General features: G+C 38.8%; 2 protein-coding genes across 2 annotated transcripts in view; both read right to left on the bottom strand.

Annotated features, from left to right (window-relative positions):
* Window positions 1-2,962: 2,962 nt before the first annotated feature.
* Window positions 2,963-3,937, bottom strand: LOC140926167 (uncharacterized). The gene has a single exon (XM_073375953.1). It carries the CDS (start codon window positions 3,935-3,937, stop codon window positions 2,963-2,965), a length of 975 nt encoding a protein of 324 aa, XP_073232054.1.
* Window positions 3,938-4,871: 934 nt separating this feature from the next.
* Window positions 4,872-18,441, bottom strand: part of LOC140928563 (uncharacterized) — a 30,819-nt gene continuing 17,249 nt past the window's right edge. The window contains exons 26-40 of the mRNA XM_073378327.1: window positions 14,698-15,038; window positions 14,006-14,267; window positions 13,399-13,569; window positions 12,582-12,785; window positions 12,177-12,395; window positions 11,552-11,710; window positions 11,105-11,320; window positions 10,776-10,988; window positions 9,803-10,009; window positions 9,234-9,437; window positions 8,684-8,890; window positions 7,996-8,211; window positions 7,378-7,548; window positions 6,243-6,446; window positions 4,872-5,886 (exon numbers count right to left, since the gene is read on the bottom strand). Coding sequence (XP_073234428.1) covers window positions 5,861-5,886; window positions 6,243-6,446; window positions 7,378-7,548; window positions 7,996-8,211; window positions 8,684-8,890; window positions 9,234-9,437; window positions 9,803-10,009; window positions 10,776-10,988; window positions 11,105-11,320; window positions 11,552-11,710; window positions 12,177-12,395; window positions 12,582-12,785; window positions 13,399-13,569; window positions 14,006-14,267; window positions 14,698-15,038 — 3,020 coding nt within the window. The 3' untranslated portion in view covers window positions 4,872-5,860. The remainder of the gene's footprint in view (window positions 5,887-6,242; window positions 6,447-7,377; window positions 7,549-7,995; window positions 8,212-8,683; window positions 8,891-9,233; window positions 9,438-9,802; window positions 10,010-10,775; window positions 10,989-11,104; window positions 11,321-11,551; window positions 11,711-12,176; window positions 12,396-12,581; window positions 12,786-13,398; window positions 13,570-14,005; window positions 14,268-14,697; window positions 15,039-18,441) is intronic.

Raw genomic sequence — 18,441 nt, 5'->3', positions numbered from 1 at the left:
ACTTTCAGGGTGCTTCCAACATAAACTGCAGCACTGTTGTTTTTATCATTGATGTTTGCCGGTTTTCAGAACCAGTCTTCTCTAATAACTATGGTGGAAATGAAAAGGCATTTGAAGGAACACGTGGTTATGTATTATTCCACCTCTGCACGTCAAGGCTTCTTCGTTATTTTTTGAGACATCCAACTAATTGACACCTTAGTTTTTATTATTCAACACGGTGGGCAGAAGTATAGACTTCTTTACGGTTTACGGTTTCCGTCACTACCGTACAATCTCGCTAAAACTCGTAGTAGAATGGCGACTACTATCACTTTTTCCCGCCCAAATGGCACTGGTTCACGCACCCGCACTACCTAGTACTAACAAAATTTGTCCTCGTAGCCATCCTCTTCTAAAGGTCTCTAATACTTTGCCGCACATCGATCGGATTTTAAAATAATTATTTTTCGAAGGAAGCAGGACACAACCATTGTAGATGAAAATCATCAAGCTGTTTAAATACTGAAACTGTGAACACTGATCAGTACGATGCTGTTCGTTGCGGATTCTTTTAAAATCCGAAACCTTGATCTTTCACCCAGACAAATTGTTCCTTTTATAGCTCTTCTAAACTCAGGCATTCTAAACGAATAAATTATATATAGGATTAATCAATGAATTTGCTAATAAAAGGAACTTGGAGGAATGACATAGGAATGTGAGCATTTCACCACCGTTTTCTTCAACAATGAAACGCCCAAAATTTATGATTATGAAGGGTAGCCAAGCCATTAGAGATAGCAGTGTTACAAGGAACAATGTCTTGGCAAGTTCCTTGTTGTGTTTACGACAGTTTGCTGGTAATCTTGGATCTTCCTTTTTGTTAAGTACCCAAATTAGAGAATATGAGCAAGTAATCAACGTGAGACAAACGAAACAGCTTACTGAAACAAGCCAAACATATGACAGATGAGATATGAGTTTAAAGACTACCATTTGTTCGATGAGAGCTACTAGCCCTGCATAGAGCCAACAAGCCCCGATGGCTTTAAAATAACTTCTTGTCGATACAGTACGGAGACGGAACGGCCAAGCCATAGCGAACAGTCTCTCTAAGGACACCAGAACAAGAAAGAATATAGACGCCGACCCAAAAATGTCTTCAAATGTCACATGTTCCTCCCACAAAGAGGTGCCCCTTAAAAAAAGTGGCTTCCTCATTTTCATGACCACAAGCTCAAATAAATAGGCGACTCCAAACATTTAATAAGCCACTGACAGATTCAACAATAGATAACGGGTTCGTCTTAGTTGGATTCTCCTCTTCCAGAATATAGTTATTGAGAACACGTTTGCAATGATAATGGCCAGCGTTTCGACTGTGAAGGCACTTGCCCATAAAGCACCAAATGACCTTTCCTTACACATTCTGTTCATTCGAATATACAAAATAAAAATACGAAATAAAAATCATGCCATACAATGCACCTCTCTCATATACCCAAATCGGTTTCCAATCACGACAGCTTGACGTCTTTATCGATTCAATTAGTTTTATTTAATTGCGTTTTTAGAAATCTTTTGCGTTTTCAGATCAATCAGTTCGGAGATGAAAAACTGTTTCTATTGCGCACTGTGCTATTGACTGAGAACTAACTAATGTTTACTTGGGATAAAATTTCCTTTTTTTTTTCTTTTTGTTCTTAGGGCAAGTGAAATTTGTTTAAGGAGCATATTGTTATGTATATTGTTCTTTCATTGTATTTAATTTATAGTTCTTAAGAAATCCAACATATTCACCAGTACCTCATTCAAACTTTGGTGGTATTTATACTTTCACATTTTCATTACGGCCAATTGCATAAGTAGATTTTTTGTAAACTTAATTCTACACTTCATTGTGTGTTTCATTTAAATAAAATATAACTGTAAACCTACTCATGACAACGATTTTGAGCATAGGGATAGTTTCAAATAGGCCAGCAGTTTCTAATTATCAAAATTCATACTTGACTCCGAATTTGACGGAAATAAAACAAAAAAAAGTTGAATTATTCATCCCTGAATCTTAATACGATTTCTTCTGTCCTATTCCCCTCGGCCTCTGAGCCAAGTATGAATTTTGATAATTTAAAACTGGCCTATTAAGCCTAAAAATAGGACGTTAATACAAGAAAGCTCGGAAAGCTATTCTAGGTGATCACCCTGGGTGTTTCATTTTGTCTCAGCGTTTAATAAGTTCATTATTATTATAATGATTATCATCATCATCATCATCATCATCATCATCATCATCATCATCATCATCATCATATCATAATCATCTTCGTCACTAATAGAACTATTATTATAATTACTAATTTTTGTTCAGTTTGTTTTGCGGTTTCTTTAAAGAGCACACTAGTGACAAGAAGACTTAAGAAAATAGCAAATTAAAAAGGTGTCATCAGTTGCCCGGAAAGTACTATTTGTGCAATAAGCAAAAAGGCCCCAATGCTTTTAATGCGGCTTCTAGTCGGTGTAGCTCGGAAACGAAACGTACAAGCCACAGCAAACATTCTCTCCAAGGAAATGTTAACAGGAAAAGGAACTGAAGCGGAGCCAAAAAATTCCTTCTTGTACAACATATCCTACCCACATAATTGTATAGCACTCCGAGGATTACAGCCTTCGAATTGTGGGCTAAACCAAACATCAAGTCAGCCACTTAGAGATTTATCAATAGATAACACTGGTTATTTTAAGCTGGATCATTCTCCTCCAAAATACATTTATCTTGAAACCAAAGTTTCGAGTGACAAGACACCTGCCCATAGAAAATCAAATGTATCCCCTTTACATGTATGTTTAGTCAAGGTGGACTCGTAATTCAATAAGATTCTATTTTGAAATGAAATTGATAACAAAGTCCATTTCATAAACTCAAGACAAAATGTAATGTCTCACAAAGCAAGAAACTTTTGTGAGAAGAATACCCAAATTAAGATCCAACGCGCTCTACATCCATGTGAAATTCATTAGCAAATTGGAAATATAAGGAGGATCTGAGGGTTATCAATGGTAAAGAGTCTGCAAGATAAGTTGATTGTTTTCTTCGTCGCATTGTAGAGCACCGACATGACTTGCAGAAAGGAGAAAGATACTTGAGATATACCACCGGGCTCACAAGAGAACAAAAAGTCTTTAGAAATTTCATAAGAAGTAGACCATTGCATGCCAAAGTCAAAGACTTTTGAAACTTTGATATCCCTTCCAGAATTTCAATTGGCGTCCATACCACAAGATAAATAATAGTGCTGAACATAAACGCCTTAGCTAAAGTAAAATTTCGTTTCCCAAAGATCCACTCATTACTGGATCGGCAGTTTTGTAAAATAAGAAAGTAGGAAGTGCAAATAACTGTCAAACTAGCAATCTCGATGAACCATATCAGCAAATCGGCAAAAATCTCTTGATAGAAACGAGCTAAAGCAAAGGCAAACAACATAGTTGAAGTCATCGAAATGACCCAAATGACAAAGTTTGCTGATATATACCACCTCGCACGAGTGAACATGTGTTTCAAGGGCCAAAAAATCCTGCAATACATGTCAAAAGAAATTGCCGCAAAAAAACTCATGGAGAACACATCACAAAAGGTTTGTAAAGCAAGGTGCAATTCGTGATAATCCATTTTACAATCGATTCCGGGCGACCTCATTAAACCCAGTACTATTACGACGGCCACAAAACCTCTCATGATATCAATAAAAGCGAAACTCAAGGCAAAATATCGAACTCGGTCGAAATTTCCTCTCACAAGAAAGGCACTTGTGTATAGATTAAGAGCCATTACGAGCCCCGCTTCCACTGAGAATACGACACTCCAGGCGGCCAGCACACTTGAGTTAGCGATGTTGGCTGATGTGTCCGAAGCTGAGGTCTTCGGTGGATAGGCTGATGTATTTGACTCCATTCTTTAAGGCTAAAAAGGTAAAGCGGAATCCTATTTTTAGATATTAACATTCTACCTTTATATTCTTTCTCTAACCGAGTTTGAAGGCTCTTGACACCAAAAAAGTTGAGGCTAGCCATTGGGACTGAACAATGGCGAAACGAACGTTTGTAAATAATGTTTATTCTGACCCACGTAAAATAAGCAGCTATTTTGATGACACATTTCATATTAACTATTTAAATATTTATAGAATTGTTTCCCTTGCAATGAGGAATTTATCATAAGAGTTTACAAATCTTTAAATTTTCTGCATATTTGTAGAAAGTTTTCAACTCCTCAGGTTGAGGATTTTCATCAACCTATCCAACGACACCCATTTCTGTTTTTAAAAGTTGTCTTTGATATAATCGCTGATGTGTGTCCATGAAAAGTTATAGAAACCGAATCATTCTAAGAAGTCTACGTAAAATCCATTTTATGGCAACACAGAGTTAACTCGCACGTCGTATGATGTATGTTTAATTTGTTTTGAAGAATTACAAGCCAGGATAGGGAGAGAGGTAATCAGACTAGGTTGTACCTGAATATTATTGTAAGAAATTTGTCAAAAACAAATAAAAAAGCTACCTTTTACCACGTGTATTCCACAGCTCAGAAACCAATACCTCTTGATATCTTCTAATCAAAAGTTATTTTGGTAACTTATAATGATTCTATACGTTTTTTAACATGACTCGGAGCCTGTTTTTTTGCACCTTTTGGTTAAATCGTGTGGGGCAAACAAAGTGCCTGTATGTCTTTAATTACCTGAACTCCCATGATGATTGGTCAATTCTGGCCCTTATTCAAATGAAGGAATTGTTCGGAATATGCTAAATGTTATGAGCCAAAACCGATTTCGCAGCAGGTGATGAAATCATAGCAAGAGGCAAAGAATGCATTAAAATAACGATAATAATAAATCAGTAACCGTTTATTGTACCTTAAAATAAGTGACTTTACAGCCGTAATAATAGTAAACTTTTCAAAAAACAACATTAATAATTTGCTAGACTTTTACAGTGTACATATGCTATATCTGTACTATTGAAAATACATTTCTTTATCAGAGTGTCAATGTAGTTTACACAAAAGATGAAAGTACATTTGGGACATTGTATTTACGTCTCCTACCATTTTACTGGAGGAGATCCCCGGGTTCCAGCCTCCGAAATCCCCCCTCTGCAAACAGGCGCTATACCAACTGAGCTTGACGCGGTAGGACTCTACACGTTATTCTTAAAAATGAAGCTAGGCTTAATAGTTATCTAAACTTATCGATCTAAGCCTGCCTCAAAAACATCAAAACGTGTAGAATGTTTCCGCGGAAAAAAATTCTTAATAAAAAGAAGTAATTACTCACATTTTACCTCGCTAAAGTCTCAAAGATCGAACATAGCCTGAAAACTGCTCGGCAGATAGCGACGAGAGGAGGCTAAAGTCGCAGCAGGCTAGGTCTAGGTCAAGGTTGCATTAATTATTTTAAAGAACACAAAAACAGTTGTTTTGGAACATAAAAGTTTATAACTTATACACGACCATTCATGGTCTCATAATAGGACCTTCTCGTGGCAAATTCAATACATTTTCCTGCTACTGCGCTCGTTACATGTAGCCTGCTTAGCTACTGTGTTTTTTAAACGTGATGAAGAAATGCGAGAAGACTGGTTTTGGTTCTCGTTTTCGTTACTCCGCCGTAAGTTCTACTTCATCGTGTTCCGACGAAACCAACAGCTACGCAGGCTAGAACGCTCGCTTACGATGTCCTGTTACTTTTGCATCCATCACTCTCTAAAGAACCATGTGACGAAAACTAACGTATTTGACAAAAGCAAAATTTTCCTACTAGAGTTGGTCACTGCAGCATTGCTTTATATTGGGTAAACTGCTTGACACATGCGTTCATCTTGTTCTTCGACCTAAATTCTCTGTTGATATAAAAATAATCAAATTCCCGGTAAAATGTCTGCTACGCAAAATTTAGTTTCTCGAAGAATCACTGAGAACATTGCAACAGGTAAGGCTGACACAAAGGATTTAGCGGCTGCGATGAACAATGGATGAGACCTATTACATTTTTCCAAAAGGATGGGACAGTTCAATTACAACGATGCACCTATGACATTCAAGTATAGATGCTTTGTTTTAACAGTAAGACCATTTCTAGATACGCCAGAAGTAAGTGGATCAAGGTAAAAACTCCCAAAAACAAGGCAAGCTTCACCAACGGTGGAGGTTACATGACCTAACGAGGTAAACATAACGATCAACAATTTATGCCTACCTGGAGATTCATCACATTTGGGTGTACCCAATGTTTTCGTACCAAGAATCTCGACGCCAGCTTCATCCACGCACCAGCACTCCCCAGATATACTGTGGCACTGAACAACTTCAAACTCACCGTCTCCTGCACATTGAGGGATAAAATCGTCCAAGCGCGCACTGTTTATTTCTCGCTTTAACTCACAGATAGTCAAATTTCGCCCTGAAAAATGATAACGTAAATCGGCAAAAGTGACACTAGTGTCGAATATTTATTGCTTGTAGGTGTAAAACAAAAATTGCTCTGCTTTGTGTGTGGAAACTGTAAATGATAACAAGATACGTAGAGCTTGTCATTTATTACTGCTCACGCACTAGCCTGTGAACAGGCCTTTGGTCGAGCGGGGAACTTTCCTTGCTATATTTCTCCCCAAACAGAGAGCCTGTTCACAGGCTACTCACGCACAGATTACCAAGACCGAGAACAGCACACAAGGCGATGGTCACTGTGACAGATTTATCACTTCCCCAGGGGCCTACGATTTGTCTTCATTTTTCCGAAAAAGCTAGACGGTCTAATCCCTTGCAGACGTGAAACAAAGTCAGGACCTTCCCATCAGTTATTTTAATATATACCCTGAGAGTTGGTCCAGCTAAGAATCATGCATACCACGAGAGGAAGCTGGAGTCTGGTACCCTAACCAATTGAACTAATCAGCCGGTGTCAATAATAAAGTTCTAAAACGTATTGCTACAACAGGAAGGAAGTATAATGCCTTTTGAGAGTTTGTGTAGTTTATTTATGAGGGTCGATAGCAGTTTTGATCCTTACAATAATAACGATTCTGCTAAATTGCCAACTCCAAAACATGTCTTAACCACATATCTGGCAAGACATTTTGTCTAAAAGTCTATACAACACTGTAGGGCCGTAAACAGTTTATGTGTTTTCGTTTTACCATATACTTTTCACAAGGCACAAAGGAGAAACATCAACATTTTATAGATGCAGCTTCCTCGGTTGTCTCTGTACTTGCCACGGGTCTTCATTGGATCAAGAGCCCAAACCCTTAATTATAACATTGTTCTTTATCTCTCCTGCAAGGTAAGCGTAATGATCAGTATAGTCTCTTTTAACTACCGATACGACTTACCATTGCAACTGTCTTGACAATCATAGTAACTGGGAAACCTGTTTTTGTTCCCACTGCATCCTCCATAAATAAACACAGCACACGATCGGGCAGTATTGTTGAAAAACCAAGAAGGCATGAAGGCTTCGCACGGTCCGGGATCTGGGGGCATGTGACAGCTGTTTTCAGCGACTAAAATGGGAAAAATAATACGATTTGAAGAATAAACTAGAGTTGGAGTCGGGGATGAATAAGTGGAGAAGTCCTCAGAAATCGTATTGGGATGGGACTCAATCATTGACAATTCGGGCTTCCACGATGAATCTCGAATTATCGAATGCCTTCTTATTTTAAGTAGCAAAGAAACTCTTTAAAAATAAACTATAAAAGGAACTTTTATCTTTGCAGCTCCTACTAGAATACATTTACGACTTTTCAACAACTGGAAGAGGCAATAAAACGTATACTGGCCAAAACATAAAATATTATCTACTTCTGACTGTTTTAAAGAACATACAGCATTAAGACGTTTAAAGCTGCAATCAGTAAAGACATTTTATCGATGCGCATAATAACCAATCGCAGCCTCATCGACGATGAAAAGGATCGACAATCAGATTTTGGCAAGAATGCAGGTACCTTCATAATCACAGTGAGGTTGCCCTTTTGTTCTTGTTTCTGGTTTTTCTAGTCCTTTTTTATCAACGCACCAGCACTCTTCTGTCGCTGAGTTACACTGAACCTGTTTGTAGGATCCATCTGCTTTACACTGTGGAATATAATGGTCCTGTTCATTGACCACAGCAGCCTCATTAAAACTACTGTGACATAATGACAGCTTTCGGTCTTTGATTGCTGACGAAAGAACAGAAGTTTACAAGTTAATATAAAACCGATAGACTGTCACGGCTTTGTTTTATTCCCGATGAGTTGTTATTCTTAGTAGTTTAAAGTAAATTCCCAAAACCAAAAGCACTTTTCAGTTGGTCCTTATGGAAAAATGATATAACACTGGGAAAAGACAGAGAAAAAGTCATTTATGGCGGGAGCAAATAATTTTATGTTATTCAAAGAGGCAACAATCCTAAGAAGTCAAGAAGTCACTGTAGCGCAAAGCTTAGTTAAAAATATTTTACTTTACATGCACATTCCTGAACCAGTTGTAATTTGTACTTTCATGGGCCTCGATCACTATAGCGTCTTTAGTATGCGTGTTGTCTTAGTTCTAACCAAAACAATTACAGCCGATCTTTGCTACGTTTACACTTTTAAATTTTGCGCACGCTAAGACCATTTGTTATAGTGGGAAAAGATTCGATTGTCTAACCTGAGCAGTTAAGAGGTCCTCTAACTCGCGTATTCGTCAACTCGTTTCCATACTCATCCACGCACCAACAAAATCCAGTGGAGCCATGACACTGAGTAGCTTGGTATCCACCGTCCTCTCGGCACTGAGGAACATACATCCCAGGAGGAGGCTGTGGGAACGACTCTAATATTTCTTGAGTAGCCTGTTTGCAGGGTGGTTCCTTTTCTTTTGGAGCAAAAGACGTTCTATTTACATGTCAGTAGTACTGACTACAGCTTTGCTTTCCAAATGACCCATATTCTGGATTAATCAATAGATTTTAACCATTCGGGAGACAAAATCAAGAAAATTGGTTAAACTTTTCTTATCATTATTATTATATTTTTTTGTTAAGATTCTGTTTCCCGATGGGGTATTTTGAGATAACAATTGATTTTTTTTTCTAACAAGTTGGCAAAGTATTATTGACAAACATTACCCGATGGCGACAAATTGGAATGTTTGCAACCCGTACTTATCTTTTTGTACAGTTAGGATCGTTGGTTATTTCGTTCTGTGAATATCTTACCACAACTAGGTCTTCCGTTCTTGCGACTTCCCGGGACTTCATTTCCAAGTTCATCCACACACCAACAATACCCAGATGTCATGTGGCATTGCACTGCATTGTATCCCCCATCTTCTTTGCACTCAGGCACATGTAGACCCACCACTGGAACTCCTTTCAGTCCCAGGGCCTGGCGCCTCTGGATTTGGCAAGGACTAAGCCATGCTACAAAAGAAAACAATCATACAAATAGAAAAAAATGATCATATATATAGTCAAACCCCACTTTAAGGACACCTCAGTGTTTTGTCCCTGGGAAAAGAAAGCCCTAACATCTTCTCTAAATACAACCCGCTTAATACGGACACTTTGTCTGACCCCCTCAGGGTCAGTATCAACAGGGTTTGACTGTACTTCTTATTTACATAAGAAAAATAAATGCAAGAAAACCTAGAAGGAGAAAAGTAGGAAATTTTTTGTTAATTGGGCTGTGCTAATTAGCTTCAGCCTGATGTTATCGCTCATCATCATCGACAATAAATGCCTGTAGGATTGTAGGATATAGCTTTTCCTAAAGCTATATGACTCACCAAGCAACGAACAGTCAAACGTTTGCTTGGACCGTGTCCTGGGCAGTTCATTCCCATTTCTGTCAACACACCAGCACTCCCCTGTAGACTGAAGACACTGTCTTTCTTCGTATGAACCATCAGCCTTGCAATGAGGAACGAAATGCCCAGGAGGAGCGTTGTCCAGACATTCATCTTTACGTGACTGACAGACGGTTATAGTTTTATCTAACAAGCCATCAAAAGGACGAAAGAGGTTAGTGTATTGAAAAACTGACAGAAATAGAGCGTGCATTGGTAGGTGAAGTAAGAATTGAAAATATGGTTGCTGAAGTAACTTAAATAACACCTTTGCCATGGCTCAACGACGTAACTATGAGCGATTTTACTTTTCTTTCACAAACGATGAAATAGTCGTGTACGACAAAACGTATAGCGTTAGCAAAGGTCAATTAGCATTTTGTCTTTTCAAAAGCAATATAACATATTTTTATCCATGCCTGCCATAACAAATATCTGCCATGATATATCATTTTCGTTATTACACGCTACCTTTACCACGTGGCTATCAACTTGTTACAATGGTAATCATTCGAGCTTGCACAAGTTTTAAAAATAGAACTAAAAGCCTTGAGATATATTTTATTTCGCTCTTCGAGCCTCTTTAGTTAATATGCTTAATAGTTCATGTACGATACATTAAAATAGTTTGCGTGCTCTCCTGCGTCGTGTAAGCCAACAGGAGAGAACTTATCTCTTAAAGATTGCGCCGTCATGTGCGACGATCGCGCACGGAACGTGGGAATAATTCCATTCATTCTTAGAGTTAATCAGTGAGCCTTCTTTTCAAATTCAATCAAACGAAAGTCGAACCTGAGTGTGACTTTCTTCAGGAACTAGATACGCCTTTTCTTCATGTAAAAAATTCTTCATGGAAGAATTCTGAGTTTTACAAAAAAGTAACTTCCCACAGCAATTGCAACAATTAACTTACTAGACACTTTGCAGTTGGGCTTTCCCCATTGCCGAGTTCCCGCCAGTTCATTTCCCAGCTTGTCAACACACCAGCAGAAACCAGTCGCATTGTGACACTGAATCGGCTCATATGAACCGTTAGACTGGCAGCTTGCGATGAATACGCCGATGAGACTTCTACTGCGAATACTCAAATCCCTCTTGTTTTCCAGCTGACATTGTGTCATGGTACCTTAAAGGCATATTAAGGCAATGATTACTGACATTAACTACATATTTAAAAGACACAGAATTTACAATTTCACTATTTCAGGTATCATTTCTACCGCTTTCTCGTGATTCAAGTACCTTGCTTCTTGCAATTAGGTTTTCCATGTTGTCTTGATCCCGGAATTTCATTTCCTTCCTCGTCCACACACCAGCAAACACCAGATCGTCCACACTGCAGTTGCTCATATCCTCCATCAGGTTTGCATTTTGGGAAGAATCGACCCATTGCTTTGAGGATGGGGCACGAGGAGGAAAGCGACTTTGCGTGTTCACTGACACAGTCTGAGGTTGCAACTAGTTTTTGAAAACACGAAAAGGCAGATAAGTCCATTATTATGAACACTTAATAACCAAAAAGAAATAATGAGATTTTTTAATCTACGTTGTTGAAAAGAAGTTACCAGGATATTATTTTTCTCTATTCTCAAACATAAGCGCAGTTACCACTATAGATCTTTTTGACACACCTTCACTGAGACTATAGTAGTCTCCAATCTAAAGTCTCTCTAATCTAAATTTTCTTACCTGTTTCATTCAAAGAAACAAATGTACAACGCCTGACACATCCACAATCACAACATTTGGAAGATCCGGTACAGTCGCTATCTTGAGAGCATGTCTGTTCAGTCATTTCTGCTGGGCATTTAGTTGGATCTGAGACATACGGGCACACGCCGGGACGAACTATAAAGAGTGCAAAGTATTTCAATGTGGCAAAACTTATTTTAGGCAAGGTTAAACTTGAGCCAAGGGATCAGTAAGGCTAAGGGATCAGTTCCCAAGCTCAACTATGGGCGATGACTTTAAATTATGTTTCCCTGTTACTTACACAGGCGAAGTGTAATGGAGTAAATGCACTTTGTTCCGGTTCCTTCGTTAGCTACTTGTATTGATATTCTTTAGCTATAAATATTCCTGATTTATGTTTAAACTTTGAGTCATGTCTTTCAAAAAACTGTTAAAAATGTAAGGTCAATGGCAGTAGAAAATATATAATACTCAAAACCACAAGGAAGATAAACCTTTATAGTAAAAGACACAATTCAACAAGACATATCATGCAGTTGCTGAAGTTATGTCGCTTGCCTTAAACTAACGAAAGCGGACTTCAATTGGCTTTGAGCAATGAGGTAAAGATGGATTCACTCGCCTTCAACTGGACATTGCGGCGTTCCCCAGCGATGTGTGCCAGCAATTTCATAACCATTCTTGTCTGAGCACCAGCAGAAGTCTGTGTTTCCAAAGCACTGCATCTGTGAGTACTGCCCATCTGGCATGCACTCAGGGACAAACCTTCCAATAGATGGAACGCCCGCCAATCCCAGAGCTCTACGTCTTTCTTTAAGACATGGCGTAAGTTTACCGAAGGCTAATAAAGTAAAATAACAATAATAATAAACTACGGCAGCCCTTTTCTGACAAACATTTGAACTAGTAAAATTGCTATCAAATGCTAAATTATAAGAAACCATAGTTCAGTGGTCCATACTGAATTTAATTTGGGTAGTTACCCGGTAAATTAAATTAATACATTTAGGAACAAAAAGAAACATACCCGTTGCCAGGCTACACATTGGTATGCCCATGACTCGAGTACCCTCCATCTCTTTGCCGTACTCGTCAACACACCAGCAGTATCCTGTCTGGCCGTAACACTGTACGTCTTCATATCTGCCGTTGGGTTTGCAATTCGGAGTAAAATGGCCTACTTGTAGGGCGAAAAGGCGTTTTTCTTCAGCAAAACAAGATGGAAGAACTCCTGTGTAACAAAAAACAAAAAACTTCTTGGGTTACATTTTATATACGACTAAATATAATACACGTACAGAATTAGGGCAAATTACTGCAAAAATGACATTATAGAGATTTAGAGTCACTTATAAGGCAAACGGCAAACTTGAATTTGTACCACGTGACCAAATTTTCCCTTAATTTGTGCTTTAATGTTGATTACTTCTACCTCACATTTTGGACTTTTTTTAGCTGCACGTTTTCGATTTTGAGAAATTTCCAACTTGAATATGACGTTTGCCATTTGCCTTAAACGTCACTCTAAATCTCTCTATTTTTAGAATTAAAAGTCTCTGCGTAGACAACTAAGACTATAATTCTGTGTAACTAGAGATAAAGCATTATAACCATACAATCAATCAAAATTATTATTTATTAAGTCAGTAATCAGTGTTGGAGATAATGATACGTTTTTGAATTATATCTACTCTTGCTAGTTTTTGTCATTATCATATTCGTTACTTTCACTGTCCCTTCTCCAAGGCAGAAGACATAAAGAGTATCTTCAAAATTACTTCTAAAACGACATCGCAGCCATCAGAATTCAATAATTTCTTAATAGTTTACTAAGAAACTGTCACCTTTGCAAGTGTCCATACACTTTTCATGAGAGGGAAAGTTATTGGCATTGCCTCCGCATCCACTATACACAAAAGAATGGCACTCTCCTGAGGCGGCATCAAAGTAAAACGCAGTTAAAGATCCAAGACATCCGAGCTGACCAGGTTCAGGAGCGAGGTTGCAAAGCCATTCTAAAACAGCACATATTAACAAAATTCAACCAGATATCAAAATTACCATGAAACTGAGTGAGAAAGTTAACAGAGTGGCTTTCAAGGAAGCCCAGTTAGACGTTCAAAAAGGTTGTACTGAATGCGTTCTAATTCAATAGCGGTTTGCTATTCTCTTTGAAATCTGGAGCGCTTTGCTGCAACTACCTTCGACAACCTTTTTTTTTTTAATTAGAACATGCCTATTCGCGTAAATTTGTCAGCGTCAAATGAAAATTAGATCCTGGTCACCAATCAAAAAAAATCGACAGAAATTAGCCCGTCGTTTATGGCGACCTACTGGTGGGCACCAGGTCTTAGCTGAAATTACTTTCTAAGAAATTTCCTGTCCTGATTGTGGTACAGTGTTACCCATCTTTGAAACCTTTGACAGCATTCAGACTTAGTTGAAGCCTACCTTTAGAATTCGCTTTAGTCTCATTCTTGATCACTTCTGTCAACATTTTGAACTCTGACGGAAGTGAGCTGAAATCATCCGCAGAAAAAACATTTCTGTAATCTGAAGATAGGTCCATAAGCTCCGAAACTTTCACCTCGTCACCAATAGCAAAAGCATAAATGAAGACACCTCTGTCCCGCAGACCTTGAGCAGAAGCTAACAATGGGGTGTAAGGACCCTGATTTTTCGTCTGACTGCTACTCGTTAACAGAACAATGACCTAGGGTTAACAAAGTCATTTTTAAGTACAATGTTATCTTTTTGATTGTTCAAGAGGATGAAAAAACCAGCTATAAACGGTCATGAACAGACATGCGATACAATATACCATCCATTTTCTTCTGTGCGACTTTCTTTCCCATGGTTGTTAGGGAGACTTTAACAACGCCACTTCGATGTATAGCTTCAGTTGTGATAGCGATGGAAAGTCACTGACTCCTCACGTTGCTAGAGAACACCATCTTTTCGAAGAAATTTCAAATTTTCAAACAAGTGTTTCAGAATGCTGTTTCAGTGTCAATACCAATCGGAGGAAGCACTTATTATGAGTTCTTGGTATGAATTCAATCTGACGGTACATCAGGTTTTTCTCTGCTATTTCAATTTTAAGATTTTGCTACATTAATACGTGCAAAAAGTACGTTTCTCACCTTGGGTATTTCGATTCTCATTCCATTCGCCTCGTTAAACAGTTCCTCCTCGGTCAGTTGCATTGCTACATCGAATCGACTCGACCCTTGAATAGGCTTTAGTTTGTCTAAAACTTTCTGCACATTTTCTTTTGTGAGGTTGTTCTCCTGTAAAGTGTTGAAATACAACGGAATTTCTGCATCGCGGCTGAACACTACAATACCAACATGAGTTTCGCTGGTGGAAATTTTAAAAGAAGCGACGATTGAAGACGCTAAAGCTTTCATTTTTGTCCAGTTCTTGGCAACAGCTGTATCAGAGGCATCAATTAGAATACCAAGGTCAAGGGGAGTTCCATGTTCTAGAGAGAAAAATAAATCAAGGGAAAATAATATGGGGTTTTTATCTGACGATTGTTACCTATTGATTATTCGTTAAAAATTTATCTCAGTTTCTGACTAGGTAAAATCCCCAGGCCAATTCTTCATAACCAGCTAGCAATGACTAAATAGTTGAATACGTCTACGGTATCCGGTAAAGGTACAGACTATCGCTAGAAAAAGGGACGGCGACCGAAAAGGTCGCCTCCTATTACCTTAATTGGCCAGGATAAGCGCCTGTTTGCCGAGCGGGAAGTCGCGGGTCTAAACCCCAGCGGGATAAAAAGGGCCAGGAGAATGTGCCGCCATCTATGTTTTGATATTTAACAACTATTCTTTGAAATCGAGGTGAATAGCGGCAAAATATTTACGGAGCCGCGAAGTGGCGCGGTAAATATTCCTAAAGCCACTATTCACCGAGATTGAAAAGAATAATTGTTTTAGTGTATACACACGAAGTGATCTCAACAAAATCAGGGAGGAAACCATTAATGTCACTATTCCGCTTGTAAGATACGCATGCAAACGTCACGCAAATAAATGACGCACGCAGGCTAAATAAACAACAACTACATGATGGCGTAATGAGGGGGGGACACAGCTCTGTGGCAGGTTATAGCGACTTCGGGTTATGCGCACAAAATAACACAAGCCTTACTTATCGCCCCACTACCGTGGGGTAGGACAAGAATCTTGGCAGAGCCTTTCTTATCTCCCCATCGCCGCACGGGCTGGATCGGACAAGATTAAGGCAAAGGAATAGCTCAAAAGATGGCAAGACACAAGCAATGCCAAAAGCTTGGGGGAAGTCGCAACGCAGACTTAACCGCACCACAGGGAGTGACCCACCAAAATTTATTGAGACATAACAAAACAACAACTCCTCCAAAGGGAGGGAGGGCGGGTAACAAAACTACTTTAAATGATTGCTTTCGTGCAAGCTAACCAAATAATGACTAGGAGTGGCATTGGCAAAGCTTTATAGTCAGACAGTGTCTCAAAGTACGGCCAATAGGCACAGTTGTACTATAAACTATCTCAACTTATCATGATTAAGGTCTAGCCATGAATAGCTCTGAATAGGGCTTTGAAAACAGGGACCAATCTTTGTGAAGCTAAGAAAATACACGATGACAAACATGCGACAAATTAGTGAGGTTCTAGCCATGAAAAGCTTTTGTTTTCTGCTTAAAGAATAGAGTGCTTTCATTTAATGAATCAGGCTTTCAAGATATCACCGAGCCTAAGACGGGGCAGGCTTTCTCAGCCTACCCCCCTGGGGCTTCATGCTCCATTAACTGCATTTACCCGCTGGTAAATGTCTCATTAAAAAGTACGATTTGATTGACAGATCAGGTCAGCTAGACACGCAACAGTTTAAAAATAGATCTTTGTAGAATTTTCAAACATGGCAATTCACAAGCTTATCACTTCGCAAACAACAGCGTAATGACTTAAATGGAACCGCTAAAAGTTTGAATTGTTTCCTTACCTGAGAAGAAAAGAAGAGCTTTGTTGTTTTCTTTTGACTCGCCAAGTTTATAGCCGAAAATTAAAAGGTTTGTTGTGTCGTTCTTCGCATTAAGTGCTGACAAAAATGGCGATTCGGTTCCTCGAGGTAAGACATCGTCTTCATGTAGCATTATTTCTCGTGTTTACTTGAAACGTAGAATTTCTGAAAACATTTGCTTTCAAATTTGTTTGTCATAAATAAACTTCGTTTTTGGGCCAAATTTTTCTTGTTAGGAAACGCTGAGTTCACGAAACGGCCTCTTCTAGGCGAATTAACGGGAGTTGTAAACAATCGATCGACCACAAAACTCAACAACAGAAAATGGAAAAACGCCGTTTTGAATCCTTCGAAGTCTTTTCTTGCCTGAAAAAAAGTCAACCCTAGGATTTTGTCGACTTTTAAAAGATCTTTCTCTAAGAAAATGGGAAAAAAAACGAGCTCACACATTAGGGACTGTGCAATAATTATCAGGAGGGGGGGCTGAAAAACTAGAGGGAAGGGCATTACATAAAATTGCTGCCAAGATAGGGGGGGCTCAAAGTAAAATCATTCATTTGACGGAGGGGGGGCCTTAAGTTTTATTCGAAATGTAAATAAAATTAAACGCAATAAAAGATTCTTAATACGAGCATCATGATAGACTGTAACAAATATCAATACGAACAGCTGTTAAACGATTATTGAAAATATTCCATCAAAATGAAAAGCAAATTCACAACTGATCAATTTTAACCCGTCTTCTAATTAATTGAGCTGATCCTATGTAAAGCAAAAGTCATGAACTTGTTTTTCAGCTTCCCCCATAAAACAATGGGAATCAAACAGATCTCGTAGACAAGCTTTGTCGGTTTTTTATGTGAATAAAAGTAATGTTTCTTTATCGACTGAATCGATTTGCTGAATTCCATATATATCTGGCTCATAACAAAGTTGAACAGGCTCTCCTCCCAAGGATCTAAATATAATGCAACCTCTTTTTCGTCTGTTATTTGAAGCGTTCAATCTCCTGTTCTTTGATTTTTTCTCTGTTCCTTTCTCTTTCTGGCTTCAAAAGTTTTAGATTTTGAGGTAATGTGGTAAGCACCCCGGTACTTAGCAAATGCTTTGTCTAAATCTTCAATCAAGCGATCAACATCCTTCTCGATACTAGATGTTACATAATAACTTTTGTCATTATTGAAGCTGTGATGGCAGCTCAGTCCAGTTTTTAGTCAGTGTGGTGGGAAGTGAAGGGGGGGGGTGCGGCGTTATTTTTAACATAACAGAGGGGGGTTAGAACTAATTTTTTTGTTTTGGAGGAGGGGTACTGTCTGAGTTTTTGCTAGATAACTCTAGTTTTTCAGCCCCCCCCCCCCCCCTCCTGATAATTATTGCACAGTCCCTTATCCACTCGCTAGGAGGTGAATATTGTTGAATAGTCCGAGATAGCGAACCAATCAGATCGCTTAAATCACCAAGATCACTGAGTGTGTATATACTAACTAAAAATAGTCTGACATTCCTGTTTTGGGGATAACGACGAAAACCGTGATCCCGTCTCACAGCTCCTTCACTGGTCTTATTCTTGTGGACGTTAAATAACCCGTATCGCTGATCGTTAAGAGTAGATGGAGGTAGACCCCGGTGGTGTGTACAATCTATCAACGCTAGCTGGGTGGGTGATGAAGGGCTTGATGTCGGTTGCAGTGACGCAAGCCCTGTTTCATTCCAAGCACCGTGTTGATTCACCGTGGCGAATTTCAATTTCAGTATTTGAATGATCGTTTGGGTGGACATTCGTATGTTATAAACAGTCAATGGTATTCAAAGGCAATCATTGGAGAATTCTCTCAGTCCATTTATATGATACAATAAGTCTTTTCACCGAAAGC

The sequence above is a fragment of the Porites lutea genome, chromosome 2 (assembly GCF_958299795.1).
Source record: "Porites lutea chromosome 2, jaPorLute2.1, whole genome shotgun sequence".
NCBI lineage: Eukaryota > Metazoa > Cnidaria > Anthozoa > Scleractinia > Poritidae > Porites > Porites lutea.
This window is presented reverse-complemented; position numbering and strand designations above follow the sequence as displayed.

Excerpts from the sequence above, each read along its gene's own strand:
- LOC140926167 (XM_073375953.1), bottom strand. The coding sequence starts at position 3,937 with ATGGAGTCAAATACATCAGCCTATCCACCGAAGACCTCAGCTTCGGAC.